At 43.7% G+C, this 22,797-nt stretch overlaps 1 protein-coding gene across 1 annotated transcript in view; it reads right to left on the bottom strand.

Moving 5' to 3' along the window:
• Window positions 1–15,839, bottom strand: part of CUNH9orf135 (chromosome unknown C9orf135 homolog) — a 39,423-nt gene extending 23,584 nt beyond the window's left edge. Inside the window, exons 1-2 of the mRNA XM_019555404.1 lie at window positions 15,536–15,839; window positions 1,942–2,050 (exon numbers count right to left, since the gene is read on the bottom strand). Coding sequence (XP_019410949.1) covers window positions 1,942–2,050; window positions 15,536–15,618 — 192 coding nt within the window. The 5' untranslated portion in view covers window positions 15,619–15,839. The remainder of the gene's footprint in view (window positions 1–1,941; window positions 2,051–15,535) is intronic.
• Window positions 15,840–22,797: the final 6,958 nt, after the last annotated feature.

The following is a 22,797-nucleotide window of genomic DNA, read 5'->3' as shown; positions in this document are numbered from 1 at the left end:
ATCATTAATGAAGATGTTGAACAGTATGGGTCCAAGGACAGAGCCCTGAGGGACCCCACTGGTCACAGGGCACGACGATGAGTGACTGTCATCAATTACAACCCTCTGGGTCCGACCACGGAGCCAATTTCCCAGCCAGCGGATCATGGTGGAGCCAAGGCTCTAACAAAGACAGAATTGAGACTTTGTTCCTGCTCTCACTAAAGTAAAGATTTACTTCAATGGGAGCAGGACTGGGTTCTTAAATCAACAAGAAATGGAACAGAAAAAAGTTAAAACTCCTTAAGTAACAAGAATTTATTTCTCCTGGGCATGTTCCAAAACCAAAAACCTTTTTTTGTAAAAAATACATGGAACTTTAATTGAAACCAGGATACTAATCCACCACTTCATCTGTAAAACCTCTTAATGTAAAAGCCTTAAATGTTGATTTCCTTGCTATCCTAAACGTCATCTTCTTTACAAACATTCTAATCAAGCACAAAGAACTCATGCATTATGATAGTACAAACACCTTGAAGGTGATCATTATGCAAGATGCACAGTAAAGAATAGTAAGAACTCCAAGAAGCATGGAATGTGTAATGGGCGCATCTACATGTGAAATTAATGCACATGAATAAACTTTGGAGCTCATTACTCTGAAGTGGTTTGCTCTCAGGCACACTGTTTGAACATGTGTCTGGGAGCAAAAAACTCTGGAGCAACAAGCTCTGGAGTTTGTTCGTGCACAGCATATGGGGCACAGTGACAGCAGCCCAGGGGGCTAGTTGAGACATGAGGGTGCATCAGTGCGGGGGCTGCTCGTGCCTCAGCTAGCTGCTCCACAGCATATGGAACCCTGTCGGAGCAGTGAGCTCCAAGTTGAAGCATCTTCATGTCTCAGCCAGCATGAGGGCTGCCTGCCAGCTAGCATCCTCATGCCCCAGCTAGCCTGGTCACTGTCTACAGTTGCGTTTAAGCAGTAGTTTACTGCACCATCAGACAGTACTCGTGGCTGACAGGACTATCCAATGGCACAGTAAATTAGTCTACTGTGCAGTAAAGTGCATGTGTAGATATGCTCACTGATTATATATCATCTTCATAAAGAACGTAGATTCAAAAACCATGTTTCAAGAAGACTTTGATCCATTAATCTAGAGTTAATCAGAGTGAGAAAGAGGAGGAAGATGCCAAGGTTGCACGTTAATAGCCAAGAGAGACAGACTTAAGCATGGAATATTTGGTATTTGTGATTCAGGTAAGTAAAAAATGCTCTTGGATATTCTAGTTTGCTGACACCTTTATCCTAGAAATGACAGCGTGATTGACTACAAGTTTCTGTAGTAAATCACTATAATATAATTTTATCTTACTATAAGGTTTCATTACAGAAAATGTCTCTGCTTACTGTTGACAAATTCATTTTCATTTCTCTGTGTTAGATGCTGAATTGGTGTAGATAAGCATACATTTATTTCTGTGGAGTTAAACCTCTTTCCACTAGCAGGGTACATGGCCTGGACATTTCCTAGCATTGTAGGTTGTATTATATATTATATATTTTTGAAAATGTAGTTTTGGGGGGGCTTTTTGCTTGCTTGCATAACATCAGAACATTTTCCCACGTTGCTTACCTATTTGTTGTTGTCATCATTACATTAAAAATAAGCATAAAAATCAGTGTAATATGTCTAACTCTAATAATAAACCACACTCAAACACCTTCAAGGAATTTGGGGAAGTAGTCTTTATATAACTAAAAACAGTCTTAATTTGCTGGCAGTGAATTCAAATTTTAATTATACTCTCTAGAATGAAAGTCTCCTATTATGTTTATGTAACTGGTCCATATCTGAGGCCCTAACAGCAGATTCTCCAAAATCAGAACCAGACTTAATCTTGAAGGATGACGTATTAAATATATTGAATTTAAAAAGAGAAAGTGAAATTACTTACTTCATCCATATTTCCAAGTCTCCAGTAAGTAGATCGACATAAATTCTTTGAACCCAAAGGAACTTGGTTTATATTATAATCCTTAGGTTCAGTCTCTCTGTCTTGAAGGCTTAAAAAAATGCACATTTGTATGTTTATTTGTAAAAAGACAAAAGGATTATTATCTCTTGCTTTGAATGTAAATTGAAATTTCACTAGACATATATAAATATGAACATATATCTTACACTCAACACTACTGTCGCACTTTCTCTTTTATGCTACTGCTACTATTATTAGTAGTATTAATATTATTATTAACAACTAACTAATCATTGAGTCCTTCTTCCACTTTCAACTGTCATAACTTAAAGTGGACCAAAAAAAACAAGCATAATCCAATTTTAGAACAAAGCATCTTTTGATAAGTGAACATATAGCATTTAATGAAAATACACTATATAAATTATACTACAAAAACACTACAAATATATTACTGCATTATGTAGTAAGCCAGAAGCAAAGTACAGCTATGCATTTTTCTGTCAAGAACTAGCATTCAGAAATGTTGAATCAATGTCTACTGGACACGTTACTATTAAATGTGATGCACAAACCCTAGAAGTTTTTCTAATTAGAGCAGTATCTAATATTCAATTCAAAGGGTTCCATATCTCCATTTGAAATTTTTTAGGGGTCCACAAATGAAAAGAGGTTAAAAAGGGTTGGAGATAAATGTTCATTTTCCCCTCATTTTACTATTAAAACAAAACAACACCCACATTTTGAATGTATGGAACTACTGTATTTTCTGACATAAAATACACTCCTGAAAAAGATAAGCACCTAGTTTTTAAAGGCACAATGAAGGTAAAAAAAAAAAAATGGTTTTCTTGAAAATACTGGTAAATATCATATTTTCCCAGCAAAAGCACAGGCAACTGGGTAGAGGAGTGAAGAACATTGTGGCTGCTGTTAACCCTCAAACTGCAGGATACTGTGGGTGCTTCTAGCTGAGCCAAACTGCCCAATAACTTTTCTTCTCCAGCTGAGCTGGTAGGGGAGCCAGCAGCACCTACCAGGCCAGCTGAAGCCCATCTGATCTAGTAGGAGCCTCTGCCACCGCACCCAGGGCTTGGCTCCACTTTAAAAAAACAACTTCTATACTAGAAGCCTCTGCCAGAGGGAAAGAAACAGTTTCCACATCCAGCAGCTAGGTATCCCTGCGTACTCACTAGGATGCCCCCCCTGCAACACATGCAGGATTACTTTCTTTTTTCCGTAGGCAGAAGCTTAGCAGCAGGAGCTGTTATTACCACATTTCCTTGCTTAAAATATGCATCCTGATTTTTTTAGGAAGAAAAGGTGTATTCTATGCAAGAAAATATGGTAACAGAAAAACAAAAGGGTAACTGAACAACAACAACAACAAAATATTTGGACACCAGTCACAAAACACAAGAATAAGTTTTTCCTTTCCTTTTTGCCAGTAGGAGCACATCAGTTGGTGTGAGTGAAATCTGGGTCTTACCAATTCAATCGGTGTTCTGACACTGAATTCAATAAAGTCAGGGTTTCATCTCACATGCACGTGGGTGGGCAGAGAAAAAATGAGCAGCTGAAGCAGAGAAAATATAAATTAGACTGCCATCTTCATGTTGGAGATAAGGTTAGGTCTGAGTCCACGGCACTGTCAATTAGTCTCACCTGTTTGGCTGTTTTGGGGAGCAGCGGATATGCACAGATACATAGCCTAAGTAGGTCATTTGTTGAACTTTAGATGACCTTCCTACTTGGGAGCATGCTTAGTTAAAAGCTCAGAAGATGCTGGGAGAGAGTGCCTAGTACACAAAACTGTGCCGTGTGCACAGCCCAGTGGGCCTATGTGCACTTTTAGAATATAAGGCCATGTGTGTGCGCGCCTGCTGGTCTGTCTCGGCCCATGACGGTCTGCATATTGAGAGGGTCCTGTGAGCAAGAGAGAGGCTGTCATTTGGTGTGGCTGTCTGAGTCTGTTGATTTGGTGTGTGTGAGAAAGTGATAGAAGTGTACTGAATGAACAGAGTGGAAATGGTTTGGTGGAGTGGTGTGGGTGACCACTGTGTGTTGTTATGCCTTGGGCTATGCCGTGACCATGGATGTCCAATGAGCTGAGCACACCTTTGGCAGTGAGACTGCCATAGAGCTGGACATCATCCCCACCAGCCCCTACTCCTGAGATTCCACCTGGTTGTGATCTCCCAATGAGAGTGGTTAGGGTTGTCTCCCTGGATGTGCAAAGAGCTTAAGTAGCAGCCCTCCAGTGTAAGTATCACCAGCTCTTGCTCTCCCCTTCATTCCTTTCTCCTCCCTTCCCTATAGCAGAAGGTAATACACCATCAGATAATCACCCTTGGTGTTATCTACGCTCACTGTGACCCGAAGCGGCAGAAATCTAGTATTTAATCAAGTTTTCCCCTCATATAATAAAGTTCATCCCCATTCCTGAGTCAATATTGCCTCCAAGGTTAGTGTTTTATTGTGCTCCTATAAAAATTGAATTGCAAGTTAGGTATTAGATTAGTTAGGTATAGATTTTAGGAGTTATAGGAATAGTTTTATTGGGTATGTACTTGGTTTCTAGTCAGTATTGTTATTTCATGTACCTGTTGTCCAAGTTATTTATATCTACCAGTTATTAATAAACTGATTAATGTGTTTCAATTACACATCAGTGTGAGAGTTTCCTTATTTAGTCACAGTACAAGTGGATGCCAGATTGATAGGGTGGTGATAGATATGCGTAGTCAATACGTTAGCCAGTACAGGGCCAAAGATCACCCTACTTGGAACCAGACTACTGGATCAGCCATTAATTGGGGAGTGCTAATTAAGTCCAGGTCCAACATTCATATTACTGGCTTGTCAACCTGTGTTGTCACATTAGCCCTTTCAACAGTCCTATGCAGATGAATAATACGAGGAGTATGGCTAAGAGTTGTTGGATATGAGGGCTTTAAAAGGTTGGGGGAAAAAACAATGCATTTCCCTTAACAACCTTAGTCTATTTATTGAACATGTTAAGATGGGGCTCTGAACTGAACTGAAGCCTCTAATGTAAAATGCCTAGTTATATCTTGTAAATCAGGGCAAGAGATTTTGGGGAAAAAAAATCAATTTTAAAACATCAGAAAAAAACTCAATATTTTGCAAAAATAATCTCAAATTGTTGGCACAGTATTCCTGAAATTTAAATTATTAATATAATACCAAAAACAACGCTCAAGGGTCTACCTTAAACCAAAAAGGCTACAGCTGGTATTGTGTGCCTAACCTTCACCTTTGTGGCTTAGTATTTTTTTAGTTTCTAGAACTGCTGGTTGGTCATTGAAATTCTTCAGGAAAGGGACTTCACCTTGAATAGAGAAGCAAATAAAAATCCAAAATCCTCCATATATATTTCTATCTTAGCCAGTCAATGTGTATCAACTCTGCTTGACACTACAACCCTGCTATTAGTTGGGTCCTGGTAGGTTGACGATAGACGGCCAGTTGTGATCTCCAAACAGAGAAAAGGCCTGGGACCTCTGGGAAGCTTTGTTTCCAACAATATGAAACCCAGCTGCAACAAAGGTTTCTTTCTGTAGCAGTTTTCAGGGAACAATGTTGCTAGTGCGCACTTCCCACAACAGGGGACAATATGCCACTTTTTTAGCTACTGACAGGATAAGATTTAGTACTATCCTACTTGGAACAGCATTAATTTTTATTCAGCTATCATCAAGTCAGGAGGGAAGAGTACCAGTGCACAGAGTTACCATCTTGTACTCAGACATAGTCTCATGCCTGCAAAGACCTAACCTGTGGAGTGGGAGCACATGGGTTTCCAAGAATAGAGGGGGGACTGTTCCCCTCTTCCATGGTAATCAAAACTATGTTTTCACTGTTTCAATGAGGAGATCCACCATCTCCAACATAAAGGTATGCTGGCGATAAAAGGGAGATACCATTGGCTCTTTTCAGAGATGCCAATCATGCATAAACCTCAAAGTGGACAATAGTGGCCTTCAATGGACACACCACTACATTCGTCCCCAACACTCCTCAGACAGAGCTACACTATGAGTACTTTTTAGAGGGAAGCAGAATGGAAGAATATATTACTAGGACAATAAATAGGGATAGTTGATCTTTACATAAACCACCCTCCGTACAATTCAAAAGAAGAGTTAAGTGTGTGTGTGAGGGGGGTGTTGTTTAGTTTTAATATTAGCTCTTTTCTTGTATCTTTGTGCTTTCTAGTTGGACTCAAAATTCTCAGAACTTTATTAACTTTATTGAAACAACAAAATATTGAAAACATTGTCACAAAGACTACATTTGCAATATCCTCACCCTCTCTGTGTGCAAGTGATCAGACTAATGAAAGAGAATTCTGCAAACATGAATTGAGCATAACTCCCAATGAAGTTATAGCAGTCTTTTCAATTAAGGAGCTCGGCTTGTTAGCAGCAGGGCTCCCTAAGCTACTTTAAAAGCATTCATGCATTAAAATAAAAATAGAAGAGAATATAAAAGCACTGAAGAAAAAATAGGGTTTATACCAAACAAATCAGGATAGTTCTCTATACATGTCAAACTTTGCCTTTCAACAAAGTTTTAAAACTGAAGTTCCAGATGACTCCTACAGCTCCAGTGACCCTATTTTCAAAAGTAAATGTTACACCTGGCTTTACTGATAAATTAAAAACCTGAACTACTTATATTCTGCCAATTTGAAATCTCCCATTCTAGTGGGAACCAAACCATTAAGAGAAACCACCCCCATAACATTTTCTTGACTTGAAGAATAACTTGTCAGCCTTAAACATTTCCCTGTTTCACTCATTTCAGAAATGTAGCTTTTTGAAACTCAGCAGTTATTCTGAGAAGCCACACAACTGATGAGGCCAGACCCTGATGGCACAACAGAGTCTTCAAGAGGCCACTCTCCAGTCAAGTGTACACTATGCCCTTATTTATACTGTATCCCAGTGACTCTTAACTGGGGTTTCACAAGATCATTTTAAGGGTGTGTGAGGTGGGAGAAAGCAAGTACAAGGCTCAGCTCTGCCCAGCCACTGTGTGAGGAGGTAAGCGCTCACCCTCCCCCACTCCCCAACTACCTGGCTCCTATGCAAGAAAATAAGCACTGTAATAAGCAAACTAGTTTTTGAGATAGGGGTCTGCTCAATTCACAGAATTATGGAGTCTGAAAGGACTAAGGACCACTACCACATCCACAAACACAGCCAAAGGTCTAAAAGGTCTTACACTTTGAACTGCATATTTTCTTTGAGGAGGATACAGGCTAAACAGGAAATTTTGCACTGAGTTTCAAAGTCTCAAGCCCCAACAGTTTAATAAAGGTATCTAAAACAGAAGGAATCCCACACCCTATCCAGGTAAACATACTTCTGATTAGGAAGCAAAAATAGCTGAATAGCATCTGGGAGACCACAGCTCTTCATTCTGCTTCATTAAATTTAAAACTCCTTATGACTGAGATCCATATACTGATTGATTTGGTAGCAAACAGTGTAAACCAATAGGAATATAAGAAAGGAAGTGGAAGATAGCTAAGTACAGTGCAGCAAACTACAGAATAAAAATCTGAAAAAGATAGTTATTACCCAGAGTAATTCATACAATAATTGCTCATACTAAAAGATATTCACTCTAGCTATATACATTTGTTATTCACTCTAGCTATATACATGTCACAGTTTGGCCGGGATAGTCCCCGGATTTCATAGGTAATGGTGGTGTCCCAATCAACTGGTGAGAATTGAATCGAAAGTCACGGAATCACGGGTGCAGTCCAGCAGAGAGGCAAAGCAGTATGGTGCACCAGGCAGGCAAACACTACTGCTGCTGCACAAGAGAGGCAGAAGGACTGGAGCAATGCCTATCCCAGCCTGCCTCCCACCTCCAGCCACTACTGAAGAGAAACCGAACCAGGCACATGCAGGCAGGGTAGCACCTGTTCTTCCACCCATCTGGCACACCATGCCACTCTGCCTCCCCACCAGACTGCACCCTGACTGCTGCCTGGCTGCCTCTGCCACCAGCAGCACCGCTGATTTGTGGTGGGGCATCCCAGATTTCCTTAAACATAATATAGCCACCCTACATATAGCTCAACTTCACTGTAACAAATGCCCATAGAACTAAAAGAAGAGAAGAGAAGTATTTGCTACAAAAAGGGTTAGTCAATGACAGTGTGGACATATGTCCTGGTTTGGTTGGGATAGTCCTAGATTTCATAGGCTGTCCCAGCCAGTTGGGGAGCTTTTAAGCAAAAGTTTCACTTTGGGGCCACCTGGCCTACACATGCCTGGCCTGGCTCCTCCTGAGCAGCCTGGAGGCAGGGGGCAGGCTGGGCTAAGCACTCCTCCTCCTACCTGGTATGGGGATCAGCCAGGGTGGGGAAGGGGAGGGAGCCAGGACCGCAGCTTGGGTACCTGCATGGGGTGAACCAGGATGGCAGAATGAACCAGGATGGCAGGGTGGGCAAGACAACATGAAGGCTCACAGCCAGACTTCATCCCCCATATTCAGAGGCTGGACTCAGCTGGAAGTGACCCCTGTGCGGTGCACCCCAGGCTCTGCCAGCCCATGCTGCATGGCCACATGGCACCTACCCCCACCCCCCAACCAGCAGCCTTATGCCCTGCCACTGCAGCCACTGCTGAGACTCAGGCTACTGCCAGCAGCAGGGAAGAGGTGCCATGTGGCTGCACAGTGCAAGCTGGCAAGTGCTACACAGAGGCTGTTTCTAGTGCCGTCCAGCCTCTGTGCACAGGGAATGGATCCTAGCTACAGATCTCTGTGCTGTCCCCACTGCCCCACTCCACCAGCAGGACTCCTGGGAGCCATGGGGGTCAGGGCTGTGTGTGCACACATCTATGCAGGAAGGGAATGCAGAGGCACAAGGTACACGCATGTATGCGTGTATGCGCGCAAACCACCTCCTCACCTCCATGTCCCAGATTGCCTTAACTCTTCCTAGATTTCCCTAAAATTATTACGATCACTCAAGTCAATGGTGCAAAAAATCACTGTCTGTTGCTTACGCTTGTTAAAAGTGGGAGTTTGTTATTAACAGGGCTTGTTCAGAGGAGGTAGTACTGTATATGCTGCAATTAGCAAACAAAGATTTAAAAAAGGTCAGATCATTCTACAGTAAATTAAATTTCAGTTTAAAAAAAAAATCAAGTTACTTTAAATTTGCTCAGGGTAATATAAAAACAAACTAACTAAAATGAAACAGCAATCTAACTATTACAGGTTATTTATTTATCAGATGCATCTTTTTCTGATGTCCTTAACAATTCAGACCTATTGGTAAGTACAGCACAATTTTCATGTATTTTAGGATCATAAAAAACCAATTTAGTAAAATTCAGTTTTATAAAAGACATGCCAGAGTACAGAGAAAAGTGAAAGTTTATGTCAAAAAGTAATGTCTCATTTTCACTCTAAAGAACAAAATCCACTCCCTTTATTGAATTTGAGAATCAGGCTGGCTCTCTTATTAGCTCAGCACTCACTAGAACAGATGAGGTTATCATACTTTTTGCACATTTCATTCACGGTTACTTCCATCGTTTTGTGAACTATTTTTTTTAATGTTGTATTATATTTAAGCAATAACTTAAATTTATTTTGCACATAGGCATCACAATGAAGCAGTAAAAGACCCATTTCTCCAATATTTTGTTGTACTGGCAAGAAGTGTAACAACCAATTATGAACCAGACTTACAAAAATGGAAATCCATATAGGAAAAACACACACGAAAAAACATATCTGCAACTGCATGCACAATTACTAAGTTTTCCTTTACCTGATTCTGATTGTGCACAAACTGTTAAAGAGCTAAATAGCCTTTCTACACATAATTGCAAAGATATTTTACAAATAAGATTTTTTTATGAATCAAACCTCTAACCTTTAAAAATAGACTATTTTTCCCCTCTCACTGTGCAAACAGTGGAGTCTACAAAACAAATACTGACTCCATATATCCCACTGAGACAAGAAGGAAATCAGCAAGAGCTGCATCAGAGTATGACATAATTTGGACTGTTATTCTCTCTGGCTAAGTGCAGACATTCAGGGAGGTTAGATCATGTTAAAAATGGCCACCTGATCTAAAGTAAATTGGGATGGGAGGGATGAGTGGTGTGGGTTGCGGGCGGGACACAGGGCAAGCAGGCTCTGGGAGCAGGGTTAAGGGTGGACAGGTGGAATCTGCAGAAGCTATCGAGGCTGGGGGAGGCAGGTGGCATTCATGGGAGGGATGGGGGGCAGATGGGGTTTATGGGGCATTGTTGGGGTCTGGAAGGTTTGGTAGGATCAGGGGGAGCTCATAGCTCCACCGCAGACCCTTCGGGTCCCCCCCAATCAATACTTACTTGCTCAGCTCCCAGCAGCAGTGAATGCTGATAAATCTGGCACCTGGAATGGCTTGAGGGATTGGGAGTGATGGGGGGACTGGCTGGTTCATTGAGGGGGTGGCAAGAGGCCAGAGGGGCTAAAAATAGCCCAGTGCTATAGGGGTGGATACAAAAAGTGCAGCCCCAGGGTCAGAGCCAGCAGCTGGGTTTTCCCAGCCCCGGGGCTGTAGAGGTAACTGTACGGAAGTTACATGCACCAGTCTAAACTAGATCTATTAAGTCTGAGTGCACAACAATTCAGATCTAGCTAAGACTGGGTTCTGCCATTTTTAGACTGGTCTGTATGCATGGAAATTCTGTACTGTTATGGGTTTAGATTAAATTTCCAATCACTGAGACCAGGTCTAAGTGTAAGGTCCATACCTCGACAAACTAAGTAGATTGGGTGGCCATTTTTAACCTGATCTAACCCCCCCAGCCCTCCCAAATGTTTGCACTTAGCCTCTATGCAAGAACTGATCAGAACAAGTATTAACAATAGGCTTTAAAAAAAAAAAATCAATAACTTCTGGAAAATATCAGAAGTACTCATGAAAGGTAGACGAGAATAATTACAAGTGATGAGATTTGGAGCCTACACTGAGAAAGATTAAACATATAAATGCTTAGGAGTCAACTTGACTCCTTACAGCAACCTGAAGTTACTGAGGTCCCTACCAATACAGCCCTTCAAAACCTTCATTAGCCCATCCTTATTGCCATTTAATCTCATCTTTTTTAGCCCCTTCGTTTTCAGTCTACTTTTCCATTACCCATACAAGCCCACATGACCCTCTCCTCCTTTCTTTAACAATCTCATGAACCCCATGGGATCCTGTTATTTTAGATACATCCTGTACATTCAGTTGCTTCTGCATGGAATGTAACCTTTAATTTTTTCGTTCCCCCATGTACTCAGGAACAGCGAGGTCTGATAGAACAGGAACATCAAAGGACTAGAAAGGCAGAATTGCAGGAGAATCCATATAAGCTGGCATTTAGCCAGAGGTCTAAAGCGTTGATAGTCAGCCAACAATAGACAGTAGGCAATCAAAAAAGCTGGTAATAGTTATGTTCCACAAGATATCAAGCATACAACCCACAGGGCTCCTTCAGGGGCTGGAAATTAATGGATAGGGGCCCACTACCAAATTCTGAACTATGGGAACTCATTTAAATGATGGCACAGTGAACAATGATAGCATTAACTCCTATGGTTCCCTGAGCTTGACAAGTTATTGCTGCTGCTGCTAACCCCACTAACAGAGTCCAAATTTGGTCCACAAGGAGCCCCACGGTCCAGATTCAGCCCAGGGAGCCAAACTGCCTGAGATGCCTGCACTATGATAAAGATGCTGTAATATGACAGGAGACACTTAAGACCTCAAGAAATGGTATAAATTCAAAGGCTACTGAGCCAAACTACAAAATTCAAGGCCAAATACCAACTGCCCCATCAGAACTAAATACAACCTCCAACTGTACTGTAGCCCTCCCCCAATAATAGTCTCACTCTCATTCAATTAATATTTCACCCACCCCATTTAACCCCCTTATGCCAGCTTTTTAGTGGCAAGGGAGAACAGCAGACACACAGTAGCTCTTATTTTTTCTTTTGTGAAAGAACAGCTCAGATACTAAAGTATCTCAACCTTTTTAGAGTCAAGGCACTCCTCAGAAAATGCTAGCTCTTAATTTCCACTTGTATTTTGACTGCAGAAAAGTACTAGAGCCATTCTGCTGCAAAGAATGCAACAAGACCACAGCAGGTCAGGCTGTTTGTGGCACTGTGGATTCCTCCTTGAAATCTCTGAGCTTATTTTGTGAACAATGTGTAGGTGTTTGCACACCTAATTATGCTGTTTTTGCATGGCACCTCATCACCCTTACTACATTTATGGAACATTAGTTGAGGATCACAGTGCTACAGTTAAGGATGTCATATAAGAATGCAGCAATAGGAAGGGAAATTGAGGAGGGTATGGTAAATTCAGTACATACTGCAGCTGCTATTAGCCTTAAAAATGAGGGGTGCTAGCAGCTCCAAAACTGACAAGTTCCTTTAATGTTCAGGGCAACACCAGCCTGAAACTATCAGAAGTTTAAAAATTAAATTGCTGCTCGGTATCAGGACTGCAAATTCTACAGCACAGACAGCAGCTCAGCTGGATTATTCTTAATGAGTATTACTTATATTAACTTTGGGTAACTGTCACAAGTCTATGCAATTAAATTGAACATACTGTAATGAAGATATAGCAATCACTAAAGAGACACCTAATGCAAAACATAAATCAGGAGAGAGCATGAGGCAAAAAGTTTTCTTAACCACACTTATTCTTGATCTATCTGCAATGTAGCTTGTGTCAATTATGAGACAGACTCTAATTGCTAGGGTAGAAATTGGCAAAATGCCTGTAGGCAACACCTCAGTAGGAAATAGTGAAGAGACCCATTGCTACTTCAGCAGGGACACTGAGGAGAGTTAAAACTGCTGGACTGCTTTAAAGAGCAGGTTGACAATCTATGTATGCTCCAGGGGCCAAATGAGGCCCATGAAGAGGTCTGATCCAGCCCATGAAGGTCAGATCCACCATAGGGGAATTAAGAGACACAGACTTGTGCCATACCAGCCATCCCTTCTGCAGTAATCCCCTCCACCATGGAGCCTGCTACTCCCCCATGTCTTATCTTCCCTTGCTGCAAAGGGGTCACAATAATCTGCAGCAGGAGTGACTACAGATGCAAGTCACAGTCTGGCACATGCCAGCCAAGAGACTGCTAACCCCTGCTTTAAAGGCCCATAGCTGCTATGTTTGTTTTTATGCCGCACATGCCCTTCCTCCAAAAATTAGCCCTCCAAAACTGGAGTGCATGTCTTGAACTGGGAAGTTGATTTTTCTGCCCTGAACGGAGACACAGAGACATCGTAAAATGGCTCCTATTTCTATTCCTTCTCTCCCTCCCAGGAACCACAGAGAGAGAGAAGCAACAGCCACAGTTTTAACTTTTTCACAGCTGAACTGAAGCAGAGACAGTCTAACCTTCAGCTCACTCACCCCTCCCTTTCCTGCACAGGCAAAAGCAGCCAGTTCAGGCTAAAGGGTTAAAACTGTAGCTTTTGCCATAGCAAGAAAGGGATGAAAGGAGAGCTGAATATTCGGCTCTGTCTGTGCTCTAGCAGCCATAACTGGAAGAATATGTTTTTCTTCATTCTGCCTTCCCCCAAACAAGATGCATATCACCTTTGGGGTGGGTGATATGCAAGAAAAATACAGTATTTGGAAAAATACAGTATTGTTGAAATCATAATAGGTGTTTACACCACCATTCATCCTCAAAATATCATCTCAGCACTTTCCAACACATTAGTAGGCTGATGCCTTTTGAAGTTGCTCTCCCCATTTTTGTTTGGAGATTGATAAGAATGGGAGAAATCTTTCTCCTGCTACCATTATGAGTACATTACTTACCCTAGTAGTTATTGTGAGAAAACGAGAAGAAAGAAAAGAACCTTATGCAAGCAAGGGAACTTACAGTACGCACAACTTACCATATTCCTCACCTCCCCCTACTTCCACAGCTACAGAGCCAACCCTATCATTATTTACTAGGTGCACAAATAGACCCTTAAATTACCCCTATACTCACTGACTGCTCATTCTTGGGACACAACTAGCTTCTAAACATAGGAACACATCATAGACTGTTCTAGAAGAGTAGGTTAACTAGGGCTGTAGTCCTCCAACACCGACTTTGGCAGGAGCTGGAAAAATAACAGCCACCACCACCGTACCACTCATGAGCTAGGAGCCACCAGTGCCCCCATGCATCCAAGCGCTGCCCCAGGCACTGAGTGGCCTCGTCATATCTCCATTCCAGATGATTGTCCCTTTTAATCTTTCAGATTCTGCAACTCTTTCAGGGCCCTGGCAAAAGTTAAATCTGTCACTGAATCATACAGAATCAGGGCTGGAAGGGACCTCCAAAGATCATCTAGTCCAACTCTCTGTCTGAGGCAGGATCACCCCTATCTGAACCATGCTATACAAACCATAGTCTAAGCTCTACCTAAGACTACTGTCAATCGTGACACAACACAGACCTAACACCCTAACCTACCACAGATAAAGTCGTGGAATGATGGCAGCCAATGTCCTGCTTCTGTGAACACTGTCAATATATGCTCAAGAGATCCCAGGTTGGATAATCAGATCTTTTTTTGGGAGTATGGAGGTTAGAAAGTGTGTCAGAAACATCAAGAGATAATCTAGACACCACTTTCATCCAGAGGTGTTTAGAGCTACGGGTCTGTTTACTTTCTAGTGCTATGTTCCTATAAAGCAAAATAGATGCTTTAGAGTGCCGTAATAATCGATTCTTTATGTAAATGATTAAGCATGACACAACTGCCACGCCCATTTCAACAGGGAAGGCAACCACACACTTGCATTCAAAAGGTTAGCTGTTCCCTTTCCAAAAAGATCAAACTCCACCTGAGTTGCCAAGCAATTGCTCATTACAGCACAATAATTAGCGTGTTGATGGAGGGGGTATAACTAACAAATTTGACTGGAATGGGCACATGTTTTCAGAAAATCAGAGATATCTCAAGTCATGGGGGTCGCCAGCTAAACTGCAACCCCGTGTTCAGCCACTGACGATGCAGGATGAAACGACAAGACTAACCCCAAAAGGCACATTTATGGTGGATCATCTTTGTGGCTGGTCCCTAAAGTGCCATAAATGACACATATCAGGGCAAAACATAGAGGGTACACGTGATTACATGTGCACCCCGAGCATGGCAATGCAACCCCTGCAAAAAGGCAGTCACCGCTCACCACCCTGCCACCACCACTGCCAGCAGCATCTGCGGGTGATCAGCAATACTGCCAGCAGTGTCTGCAGGATCTCCCTGCTCACTGTCACCGTGCTCCCATCACTGCTGCCAGCACAGGCATGCCACCCCAGCCACCAGGGGCATGTGCCATTCATGGCACATATGCTAGGCGCACCCCTCCCCACCGGAAAGACTTGAGACTGGCAGAACGAAAGGGCCAACCAGCCCCAAACAGAACTACATTTATGGCAGACCAGCTTTGTGGCTGGTTGCCAAAGCACCATCCATGGCATTTGTACCAGGCTCCCCTTACCTGGGCGGCAAGAGGGTGGCATTGCTATACTGTGCACAGCCCGAGCGCAGGCTCAGCGCCCCCTTGCGCTCCAGCAGGTCCATCTGCCCTCCCGTACGAGCTCGCGATGTAACCCTGCGCCTGGCTCCCCCCGGAGAAAACAAATAGTCCCTCAAACTAGCTGCACCAAGCAGCCCTTTACGTCAGAGAATTCTGCTCCGCAGGCGGCTCGGAAGTATCTCCTAGGCAACGGGAGACGCTGAGATAACAATGGGAAACGTTCCGCGCTTGGCGCCGGAACTACTTCTCCGTTTGCCTCTTCACACGGGGCCGGGGGGGAAAGTCCCCCCAACACCCGGGAACGCACTACATTTCCCGGCATGTACCGCAACGGCCGGGTCTCGTAGCGAGGCAATTCGGTTCACAATAAGCGGAAGCACTTCTGCCCTAGGGGCCCCGCCCCCTGGTGGGGGCCGGCTTTGGAACCCCCCTCCGTCACGTGGTAGCGGCTAGCCGGTGGTCATGGCCATCTCGCTAGAGTGACGGTTGGGTCGCAGTACTCACCGTTGAGTCTTTGATTGGCGCGGACGTCCCGCCCCTGCGGCGCTCGAGCCAATCGCTAGGCAGAAGGCATCGCTGTAGAGCACGCAGGAGAACCCGGGACAGCCGGAGCTGCAGTCGAGCGGTGTGATGACGTAGACCTCTGACGAAATGAGCTCTTGCTTACTGTAGCTTGCGCCGGTCTCGCTCAGTTAGTCTCTGAGGTGCAGCAGAGCCCTGTCCCATGCCCTCTCATGCCGTGACTTGCAAGACTGTGGCTTTGGGGGGTATTTACAGCTGTAAAACAGTAATAATATTTCCTGGGGCTGACTCATTCCCTTTGGCAGCAAATTCGGTCTCAGGAGGGGAATTCATACACCAAAAGGACTCAGGAAGGGTTAACATGTTAACCCAGAAATGTTTCACATATAAAAAGGGGTCTAGGTTGTAGCCGTTTTGGTCTAAGGACAAAGGCAGACAAAGGTTCTTTGGGTAAATCCAGTATCTTTTCTTAGACCAATGCAAATGGAAAAATTCTTCTTTACAAGCTTTCAGGTATAAATACCCTTCATCAGGCTGAGGAAACACCTGCAGTTGGGTTTTGCCCTTCCTAGATGTAATAGTAAATGACAGTATGCATGTGATAACGCCAGACAGTGAAAATGTAAATTGGTAGATAGTAGAGAGGTTACCTGGGGAGTCAGATGTTAGGCAGGCTATGTGTCATAAATTACCCCTGACATCCAATGTCAGTATTTAGTCCATGATTTTTTGGATTCAGTAGGTTAGAAAAAAATGTTTTGGCTACTCTAAAAGTCAGAAGATGCTTTTGTTGCCTGCAGACCTCTCCAGCCTTACCAGAGCCCTGCCGATGCCACACTTCTGGCACACCCAGGGGCACCAGTTAAAGTCAAGAAACAGATGCACAGGATCCACCTGGAATAGATCTACAGGACAGAAAATACCGTGTTTACCAGAATCTAAGACAACTTTGAAATTAAGAATATCCCCCTCAATAATTAGATCCTCTACAGGGAAAATGTATAATTTTCGTTATAATTTTCCATGTATAAGAGCTAATTATTGAAGGGTTGTATTTAAATGTCTCCCACCTATACAGATATACAGAGGGGCAAGCAGGGGTAGGGAGGCAGGTAGTGGGGGAGTCATAGTGGCTTGACCGGGGAAGTGGCATAAGCAGGAGGCGGCAATAGGGGAAGTCTTCTCGTTCTCACTGAGAAAGTAGGGCAATTGGCTAGTTACCTCAGGTGTTTGTACACACATGCACAGAGCCTACGAGGCATCCTTGAACAGTCATGGAGCTGACGTGATTGGAATAACGGGGACTTGGTAGGACAGCTCACGTGACCGTAGCACTGTTATGGATGGGTACAAAATCTTCACAAAGGACTGACAGGAGAGACGAGAAGGAGGAGTAGTGCTTTATGTAAAAGAGTCAAATGATTGCTCAGAACTCCGGTATGAAACTGAAGATAGGCCTGTCGAAAGTCTTAGGGTCAGGGTCAGCAGTGGGAGCAACAAAAGTGATGACATGGTGGAGGTCTGCTATAGACCACGAGACCACAAGGATAAGGCTTTCTTCAGACACTTGGCAGAAGTTTCCAGATCAGAGGTCCTGGTTCTCATGGGGGACTTCAGTCCCCCTGACATCTGCTGGGAAGGCAGCACAGCAGTGCACAGGCAATTCAGGAAGTTTTTGAAGTGCTGGGACAATTTCCTGGTTCAAGTGTTGGGGAGACCAACTAAGGCCCATGCTTCTCTTGACTGCTTGCTCACAAATGGAAGAATTGGTGGGGAATGGAGGTGGATGTCAACTTGGGCAGCAGCAACCATGAAATGACTGAGTACAGGATCATGAAGAAAAGAGGGAAGGAGAACAGCAGAATACAAACCCTGGATTTCAGAAAAGCAGACTTTGACTCACTCAGGTAACATATAGGCTGGATCCCCTGGGAGGCCAGTCTGAGTGGGTCCAGGAGAGCTAGCTGTACTTTAAAGAAACCTTACTGAGGACATAGGCACAAATCATCCTGATGCACAGGAAGAGTAGCAAGTATGGTGGAAAACCAGCTTGGGAACTCCTCAGTGAGCTAAAACATTAAAAGGAAGCTTACGAGAAGTGGAAACTTGGACAACTAGGGAAGAGTATAAGAGTCTTGCTTGGGCATGCAGGTATGAAATCAGGAAGACCAATGTACAATTGGAGTTGTAGCTAGCAAGGAATCTGAAGGGTAATGAGAAGGGTTTCTACAAGTATTTCAACAAAAAGAGGAAGATCAGGGAAAGTGTGGGTCCCCTACTGAATGCGGGAGGCAACAAAGGATGTAAAAAGTACTCCATGCCTTTTTACCTCAGTCTTCACAGGCAAGATCAACTCCCAGATTACTGTACCTGGCAGCACATTTTGAGGGGGAGGTGAGCAACTGATAGTGGCAAAAGAACAGGTTAGGGATTGTTTAGAAGGGAGTTGTCCAATGTGATTGCAGAGCGGCTAACTATTATCTTTGAAAACTTTTGGTGATTGGAAGAGGTCCTGGATGATGAAAAAAGGCAAATATAGTGCCCATCTTTAAAGAAAGTGAAGAAGGAAAATCCAGGGGACTACAGATCAGTTAGCCTCACCTCAATCCCTGGAAAAATCATGAAACAGTTCCTCTAGCATTCCATTTCTACACACATAGAGGAGGAGAAGGTGATTAGAAACAGTCCGCATGGGTTCACCAAAGGTAAGTCTTGCCTTAGTAACCTGATCGTCTTCTGTGACAAGATGACTGGCTCTGTGGATGTGAGAAGAGCAATGAATGTGATATACCTTGACTTTAGCAAGGCTTTTGATATGTTTCTCACAACGTTCTTGCAAGGGAACTTAGGAAGTATGGGTTGGATGAATGGAGCGTAAGGTGCATAGAAAACTGGATGGATCACCAGGCTCAGAGGGTAGTAATCAATGTCTCGATGGCTAATTAGCAGTTGCTATCAAGTGCAGTCCCCAAGTATAGGTTTATCCTGGGCCTGGTTTTCTTCAATATCTTCATCAACGGCCTGGAAGACTGGATGGAGTGCAGCCTCTTCAAGTTTGCAGATGACACCGAGCTGGGGGGAGTAGTAGATATGCTGGAGGGTAGGGCTAGGATGCAGAGAGACCTAAAATAGGAGGATTGGATAATCCCATGCACCAATACAGGCTGCAGAAGAGGAGCTAGGGTATTTACTGGTCTACTGGGCTGACTTCCTCCTGAGGAATATGAACCCTGCAAAAAGATCATAGGATTGTAGGAAAATAGAGCTGGAATGGACCTCACAAGGTCAAGGCAGGAGCATTCCTGACTAAACTATCTCAGCCAAGTGGCTGCGTAGCCTGTTTTGGAAAAATTCCAAGGATGGAGATTCTACAGGTTCTCTAATTAGCCTATTCCAGTTTTTCACCACCTTCACAATCAGCAAGATAGAAACAGTCATAAAATAAAAGTAGATGCTGAGAAATTAACTTTCACAATGGTGAATGCTTATTACTTTCTGGGGAGACGCATTTATTTAAAAAGTACTGCAAATGACAAATGGGGTTACATTGGACTAGAAGCTGAATATGAGCCAACAGTAGGGCTGTGTACAGCTTTGGACAGAGCTTGGGATCTGGAGAAGCTTTGGATGCTTTGGCATCCAAAGCAGCATGTCCACATTGAAGCGCTGGCTTTGTTAGGCTTTCTGAAGTGGTTCGGAGCTTCCGAAGTGCTTCAGAGCCACTTCAGAGCCGCGTCAGAGATCGGGCCATGGGGTACAATGGGAAAACAATGAAATATCTGTAACTTTGTTGTTTTTTGTCTGATTTGAAATTTTCAGGGATTGTAGTCTCTACTGAGAGCATGAAGCCTGCCAAGTTTCAAGAAAATCGGTGCAGGGGATCGGGGGAATTGCACCCCAAATTCTTGAAAGCAAAACTGATGTCACATGTATCTGTTACATCACAGGGGGGTGAAACTGCAGGATTGGTGGCCCTGGCTGAGGCTACAAAGCCTGCCAAGTTTCAAGAAGATCGGTGCAGAGGGTTGGGAGGAACTGCACCCCAAATTCTTGAAAGCAAAACTCATGTTACGTCTATGTGTTGCACCACAAGAGGGGTGAAAACTGCAGGTGTAGTAGCCCCTGGTGAGGCCACAAAGCCTGCCAAGTTTCAAGAAGATCGCTGCAGGGGTTTGGGGGAAACTGCACCTCAAGATGTGGACAAGCAAAACTTGTGAGATGGGTAATACTGTGTGTGTTAAGGTACAGCAGGGTGGAGGCTGCAGGCCTGCTAGCCCCTGCTGCAGCCACGAAGTATGCCAGCTGTCACAGAGATCAGTGCAGGGCTTCTGGCTTCCGAAGCCCTGCACCTCTAGCTGCTGACAGGCAAAACTCTTGACATGGGTGCTTGTGCAACTGACTGTCTCTGTCCTGAGGCATGGGAAACACTACTGCAGGCCTGGCTGCTAAGCTACTGTGTTACCAGTTACCAATCAATCATGATTCACTTAGGGACCAGCTCAATACACAAGACCTAGCTAATGTAGCCAGTTAATTACCATTATTAACACCTACAAAAGCAGAGACTAAGGAGAGGAAATAATCAGTACAGACAACTGCCCCAAGAAATCCCTGCGCTTTCATCCTGCTGTGCCTTAACACACACAGTATCACCCATGTCACAAGTTTTGCTTGTCCGCAGCTTGAGGTGCAGTTCCCCCCAAACCCCTGGACCTATCTTCTTGAAACTTGGCAGGCTTTTTGGCCTCACCAGGAACTACCACTCCTGCAGTTTTGACCCGCCTATGTTGTAACACTTACATGTGACATGAGTTTTTCTCTCAAGAATTTGGGGTACAGATGCCCCCAAACCCCTGTACCGATCTCCTTGAAACTTGGCAGACTTCATGCTCTCAGCAGGGGCTACCACCTCTGCAAGTTTCATCGAAATCAGACAAAAAACAGCAAAGTTATAGATATTTAATTGATTCCCCATTATACCCTATGGCTGGATCTCTGAGGTGGCTCCAAAGCTTCAGAGCCACTTTGGCCAGATTGAAGCAGAATCCCAGTCCAGAACTCTGGATCAAATCGCTGGCATCCGAAGTGGCCAGATCCAAAGCCAGACTGGATCGCTGCTGACTCGCACAGGCCTAGTGTCTTGTTGTCAAAGCTAACAGCATACTAGGCTGCATTAGTAGGAACATTGCTGGGAAATAGCGGGAAGTTATTCTACTCTATTCAGCACTAGTGAGGCCACATCTGGAGTACTATGTCCATTTTTGCCCCCTGCCCCCCCAGAAAGGATGTGGACAAATTGGAGAGTCCAGTGGGACAACAAAATGGCTAGGGGGCTACAGAACATGACTTACAAGAGACCAAGGGAACTAGATTTATTTGGTATGGAGAAGAGAGAACTATCGGGGGGTTCAATAACAGCCTTGAACTACCATGGTGACAGATGACAGAACAAGGAGCAACGGTCTCAAGTTGCAGCAAGGGAAGTTTAGGTTGCCTATTAGGAAAAACTTTCCCACAACGAGGGTAGTAAAGCACTGAAACAAGCTATCCAGAGGGGTTCTGGAATCTCCACCCTTGGAGGTTTTTAGGACCTGGGTAGACGAAGCCTTCACTGGGATGATCTAGCTGGGGATGGTCCTGCTTTGAGCAGGGAGTTGGATTAGATGACTTCCTGAGGTCCCTTGCAACCTTAATTTTCTATAGGCACTTTTACATGTACTCTGGGAGTGGGGGTGCCTTAATTACAGTTGAGAGCCACTTTAATTAAAGTTCCACAGCATCTCATGTATCAGCATCCCTGCACTTCAAAATGGCAGTTTGAACTAAAGCTTATTGTACAAATTTTAGTTCGAGCCCCTGCCACCACTCTGAAGTGTGGAAACCCTGGTACAGAAGATGCAGACAGTAATTGCCACACTCCAGTAGACTCAATTAAATTGAGTCTGCTTCAACATGCTTTCCCTTCCCTATGGTCTGCCCCCCCGCCCAGTGCCTGCATTCCTTGGCACCTGCTTCTTCCTGCAGTACCTGTATCCCCTGGCATCTGCCCCACCCCCTTTTGCCCCCTACATCCTCAACCCTGGATCAGAATTAGAGTCTGAGCTGCAAGCAGCTGTCTGTCCTTTTTGCTGGTAGTCAAATGCAAGACAAGAGGCTTTTCCCCCCACATTTTAAATGGAGAAAACATCTTGTCTGGTATTTCACTAAATACAGTATGTTACCTGTTAAAAATATACATTGTTTTTGTACCACTATTTATTAAATGAGTCCCTCCCACTAAATTAGTGAACTATTACCTTGTAGAAAACCAGGATAAGAAACATGTTACTCGAGTATTTCTATAGACACAACCATATAAACAAACAGAGGATCTGTCTTCAAGTAGATATATTTTCAGAGAAGATGAAGATAACATATCATCACCTGCAGATTTGCCTCATAATTTTAGAAGGATGTACAACATGGAGATGTATCAAGTAGAAAACTTCAAATCTGGAGAAAGTGCCCCATTAGAGACAAGGCACAAATTCAGGATTGTTAATCAGAAATTCTTGACAGACTGTCACAGCCCTTAGACCACATCCCTCTGCAGCCACGGACAAATCACTTATCTACCTTTCAGTTTCCTACCCATAGAGTATTGCTTAGTTGCACTGGATAGGAGTCATAAAGCTATTTGTGTAATTATATGAAAATGAAAA

The sequence above is a fragment of the Crocodylus porosus genome, unplaced genomic scaffold (genome assembly GCF_001723895.1).
Source record: "Crocodylus porosus isolate Cpor-Errol unplaced genomic scaffold, CroPor_comp1, whole genome shotgun sequence".
In the NCBI taxonomy this organism is placed as follows: Eukaryota; Metazoa; Chordata; order Crocodylia; family Crocodylidae; genus Crocodylus; species Crocodylus porosus.
Note: the sequence above shows the minus strand (reverse complement) of the source record. Positions and strands in the feature narration are given on the sequence as shown.